The sequence below is a fragment of the Gracilinanus agilis genome, chromosome 5 (genome assembly GCF_016433145.1).
Source record: "Gracilinanus agilis isolate LMUSP501 chromosome 5, AgileGrace, whole genome shotgun sequence".
NCBI classification, from domain to species: domain Eukaryota; kingdom Metazoa; phylum Chordata; class Mammalia; order Didelphimorphia; family Didelphidae; genus Gracilinanus; species Gracilinanus agilis.
The window spans coordinates 106,651,078-106,656,317 of record NC_058134.1 but is presented as its reverse complement, the minus strand read 5'-3'; the positions used below and the strand labels follow the sequence as shown (position 1 = coordinate 106,656,317).

Below are 5,240 nucleotides of genomic sequence, written 5' to 3'. Positions count from 1 at the left end.
TCTTTAATAAAAACAAATAAAATAGTATTTATTAATTAAATATTCATAATGTTAACTGAAATGTAAAAAGGGGCAATATACATATTCCCATCCATACACACAAATACATGTATATTTGAATAAAAGTAAAGAATAAGGGATTAGATAGACCAAGAAGATGAATTTAAAAGGAAGACAGAAAATGTTATTAGGAAAAAAAGAATTGGACATAGCTATTGTAAAAATGGGACCAGTTAGCAATGGTGTCTCAGCAGGATCCAAGACCCAGGCTGCAAACCTCTAGCAAGGGGGAGGGGATTGAGTGGATGGAATTCTTTCTCCTCCCCCTCCTTAGGCAGTTGTAGCTTCTGGTAACTGTTATTAACAGAATCCCTTTCTGTCCAGAAATGGAGGCTATCTGATTTAACTATCACAGGATTAAATTGGCTAGCAAAAAGGGAATAATCCCACAGAAATTTGCAACTTCCATTCTTGAAGATTCATTCCTTAAGTCCAAGATAGGTAAAGTACTCAGGATGTCTTCAAACAACTTTCCTGATCACTGGATCACAACTACTCTCAGGATCTGGCCAGGATGGAGATTTGGCTTAGGTAATGCATGAATTAGGCTTATATAGCCTGAAAATACAACATCTCACACCCACACTCTTAACAAGAGAAGGTATTTATTAATTCAGGGAAACATAGAAGGAGGGGAAAGTTCTAGGTTTGAGGGTGAGGTAAAATCTATATAAATCTTCAAGGTGCTGTCAGAATAGCTATTCCCTCCAGAGGGGAAAGCCTCTGAAAAAAACTATTTCCCCCTAACTCCCGCTCAATCTAAACTTTCTCCTAAAATCCAATATTAACAAGTCCAAGATGGTAGAGATGATCTTGATTGTATAACTGTCATTGTTGGGGAATTGGCTGGGACACTGCTTACAAAGTTTTGTCACAGTGTTCACAGCCTTTGGGAAACAGTCTGGTTAGAGTCAGTAAGGAGTATTAAGCAATAAAACACCCTGCTCTCTGGATTAGAGATAAGCTAAACTACTGAGAAGGAAGTAATTCCTACCCCTTTCCAGCCACCCAGCTCCCTCTGTCCCCCAAAGAGTGAGTTTGCCAAGCTGGGTGTCCTGCTTTTTATATCCACATTCTTAACTGCCCCAACTGCCCCCTCTCCTGGAGTTCTGGGGTACTGTGGAGTTCTGTGAGGCAGTTCACCCCACTTAAGATTGTACATATTACATTATCAAAGTATATGGTATGAGAAACATGTTATCTACCTTCTGCCAGAGAAATGATAGACTCAGGGAGAAGACTGAGACAGATATTTTTCTAGGCATGGCCAATGAGGGAATTTTGTTTTGCTTGATGACATATGTCTATTATAAGGATTTTCTTTTTCAGGGAAGAGGTCAGAGGATGGAGAGGAAATAGATTTATTTTCAATGAAGAAAAATGCTCTACATATAAGGGAGGATTCATGATTCCAAGAATAACAACCCCATCAACCAGTTGGCTTGGTCTTGGTTAAGGCAGAGCTTAGTTTATATGACCACCAAAATCCTTTTAGTCATCTCAAAATAAGCAGTAATGGGGTACCCTAAAGAGCTTTTTTGTATTGATTTTGTATTCTGGTTGCTCTCAATTCAGTAGCTCAAGGAATTTTTGATGTCAAAATAAAAGTTGTTTCCTACTATAGAAACAGAAGCACATCACAGATGCTTACGAGGATACATGAGGTTAGTTGCTGAGATACAGTCCTTGAGTTATAAGCAATCTATAATTTAATTCAGACATGCTGTCTTCCTGAGGCAGCTCATTGTTTCACAAATTGTTTTCTCTTAAATTCCACTGTTTCTCAGCCTCTTGCTATTCTTTCCTTCTTCTCTTCTTCCTCCCTTATCTCTCTCTTTCTCATTTTTTGGTTATTTTTGTCATTGCTTTTGTTTCTGTTACTCTCTCATCTCTTTTCTCTCTCCCTCTTTTTCTGTATTTCTCTCTTCTCCTTTTTTCCTCTCCCCTCTTCCTCTCACTTTTTCCCATTCTCATTTATGCTTTTCTATTTCTCTGTTTCTCTGAACACCTACATCTCTGGTATTTTCTGTATATATTTGTTTCACTTAACTTTATGTCTCTTTCTCTATTTCTCTTTCTTTTCCTTTGGGTCCTTATCTGATTCTTTCTTTCCCTCTTTGTTTTTCTTTCACAGTTTCTCTGCCAGCATGTTTTTCTCCATCCTCCCCTCCTTTCAAGCCCCTTCTCAACATCTCTTTATTCCTTTTAGCACAGGTGCCTGGGATATGGCAAATCTAAGCCACCCATCTGAATTCATCCTGTTGGGTTTCTCAACCTTTGGTGAGCTACAAGTGGTTCTCTATGGACCCTTCCTGGTACTTTATCTTTTGGCTTTCATGGGAAATGTTATCATCATTGCTATGGTCTTTGCTGATGCCCACCTACACACCCCCATGTATTTCTTCTTGGGGAATTTTGCCTTACTGGAGATCTTGGTCACCATGACAGCAGTGCCCAAGATGCTTTCAGACCTCCTTGTCTCCAACAAGACAATTTCCTTTACCTCCTGCATGGTCCAATTCTATTTCTACTTTTCGTTTGGCTCTACCTCCTTCCTCATCCTGGCAGACATGGCTCTGGACCGCTTCATGGCCATCTGCCACCCTCTACGCTATGGTACCCTTATGAGCTGGGCAGTATGTGCCTGGATGGCAGGGACAGCTTGGGCAGCACCCTTCCTGGCCATGGTGCCCACTGTTTTCTCCCGGGTGCAGCTTTCCTATTGCCATGGCAACATCATTAACCACTTCTTCTGTGACAATGCCCCACTGCTACAGCTAACCTGCTCAGATACATCCCTTCTAGAGTTCTGGGACTTCATTTTGTCTTTGGCCTTTGTCCTTAGCTCCTTCCTTATCACCCTTATTTCCTATGGCTACATCGTGACCACTGTGTTGCGTATTCCTTCTGCAAGTGGTCGCCAAAAGGCTTTCTCTACCTGTAGTTCCCACCTCACCCTGGTCTTCATTGGCTATAGTAGTACAATCTTTGTCTATGTTCGACCTGGAAAGACTCACTCTGTGGAACTCAATAAGATGGTGGCCTTAGTCACTTCCATCGTGACCCCTGTCCTTAATCCCTTCATCCTCACTTTCCGCAATGAAACAGTAAAGACTGTTATCCGAGGACAGATTCAGAGGCTAAAGGATTTGAAGAATTCACCATGAGTGGAAGTTGTTGGCTCCCTTAGGAAATATAAAATAATAGAGACTAACTGCCTCAGAAAGCAATGATCCATTCCAACTGATGAAGAGGATGAGATCATGGGGTGGTGCCTTTGCCATCTCTTTTTTTCATTTTTGATTCCTTCCATGAGCTCTGCGACCACTTCTACTTATTTTGAACCTTCACCTGCCCCAGGGAAAGTGCTCCCTGTGCCAACCTGATCAGATTTGGAGTCTCTGAATGCACAGTATATACAGGACAGAGGGGAACCTGAGTCAAGAAGAAATACATATACAGGTCATCTATCAAGGGGTTCAAGGATCAGGAATGAGAGTGTCTACACAAGAGACTCCACTCTGATTATGCATTTATTTTTATGAATGAAGGTCCTCTGGGTATGTTATGGGTTATGCTTCTAAATGTATCTATAGTGAATACACTGAGTACATTTGCAACTAAATATGTGGTTTGAGTGTTGGCAAGACTGTGAGTAAATACCACATGCTCATGTATACATGACTACATAACTGTGGGCTCACTCTCTCTCTATGGGAATGTATGTGTTTGTATACTGCCTTTTATGTACCCTATGTGTATTTGTGGATGTGTGGAGCATATATGTGTGCATGTATGTGTGTGTGCACCATGTAGTTGTTACATATTTGGGTACACAAATTGTATGTATATGTGTTTAGAGAATTATTCATGTGCATGATGAAAGTGTATGTATTGATATATATACATCTTTTTGCACTATGCAGTAAGGCATCTATGAAGGAACTTTAAGCATGATTTCTAGAAAAAAAATTCTTTCAAAAAGCCTTCCCTTTTATGTTCATTTATTCATTTCTTTTTTTTTTAATCCTTACCTTCTGTCTTAGAATTATTCAGTTAGGAGGCAGAAGAGTGGTAAGGGATAGGCAGTTGAGGTTAAATGACTTTCCCAAGGTCACATAGCTTCAGGGGTGGCAATGTGCTTCTATCCAAGAATCTCAAAAAGAGAAAGTTCTAATCTCTACCAAACTAATTTGGTTCCTTTCTTTCTCTGAGTCTGCGGATACTGTTTTCCTTAATAATAACCATAATAATTAAAATAGTGGGCAGCTAGTTGGCACAGTAGATAGAATGCCAGGCCTGGAGACAAGAAGTCTTGGGTTCAAATATGGCTTTAGATGCCTCCTGGCTGGGTGACCCTGGGCAAGTTGCTTAACCCTGTTTGCCTAGCTTTTGCCCTTCTGTCTCAGAGTTGTTACTAAAGCAGAAAGTGAGGGTTATTTTAAAATAATAATAATAATAATAATAGTAATAATAACAGTATAGATGAGATTCAGCATTTATACACTGTTTTAGCATTTGTAACAGACTTAAACAAATATCATTTGGACAGCATCCTACCCACCCCTCTTCCAACAACAATCTTGTAAAGGTATTAGACTGGCTCATTTCTACGGTTTCACAAATACTATAAGAAAAGCAGGAGGGGTATTATGATGCCTTTTTTCAGAAATAGAAAACTGAGACTTCCATAAGATAATTGACTTGACCAAGGTCATATACCTTGTATTGGCAGAACTAGGGCTGGTTCTTAACTCATTGTCCTCTCCTCATTAACTCTTTTTAAACATAAAATTTGATTAATCTCTTCTGTTTTTACATTGTTTAAATTCTTTAATGTTCCCCCTCCAAGAAAAGAATAAATCACATATGAAAAGGGATAAATTTCAAAAGAAAAAGAGGAAAGGAAAAAAATCAATTGGCAAAACCATCAATATATAGAAAATTTTCAAAGTATTTGCAATATTCTATATCCATGGACCTCCATCCTCTGCAACGGAATTGAAGGAGGTACCTTCCCCTCTCCCTCACCCCAACTCCCCACCCCCTGGTCTTTAACCAATTTCCTTGGTCCTTTCTTCAGCTAGGCACTTCAGCAGCTTTCCACAGTTCCAGAGTACTTAGATGAGATAATTCCAGGTCAAGGGAACTGGGCATCTAAGTTTTCTGCCATGCTAAGA

At 39.7% G+C, this 5,240-nt stretch overlaps 1 protein-coding gene across 1 annotated transcript; it reads left to right on the top strand.

Annotated features, from left to right (window-relative positions):
• The first annotated feature begins 2,285 nt into the window (after nt 1–2,285).
• Nucleotides 2,286–3,227, top strand: LOC123249901 (olfactory receptor 6V1-like). The gene has a single exon (XM_044678996.1). It carries the CDS (start codon nt 2,286–2,288, stop codon nt 3,225–3,227), a length of 942 nt encoding a protein of 313 aa, XP_044534931.1.
• Nucleotides 3,228–5,240: the final 2,013 nt, after the last annotated feature.

Excerpts from the sequence above, each read along its gene's own strand:
- LOC123249901 (XM_044678996.1), top strand. The coding sequence starts at position 2,286 with ATGGCAAATCTAAGCCACCCATCTGAATTCATCCTGTTGGGTTTCTCA.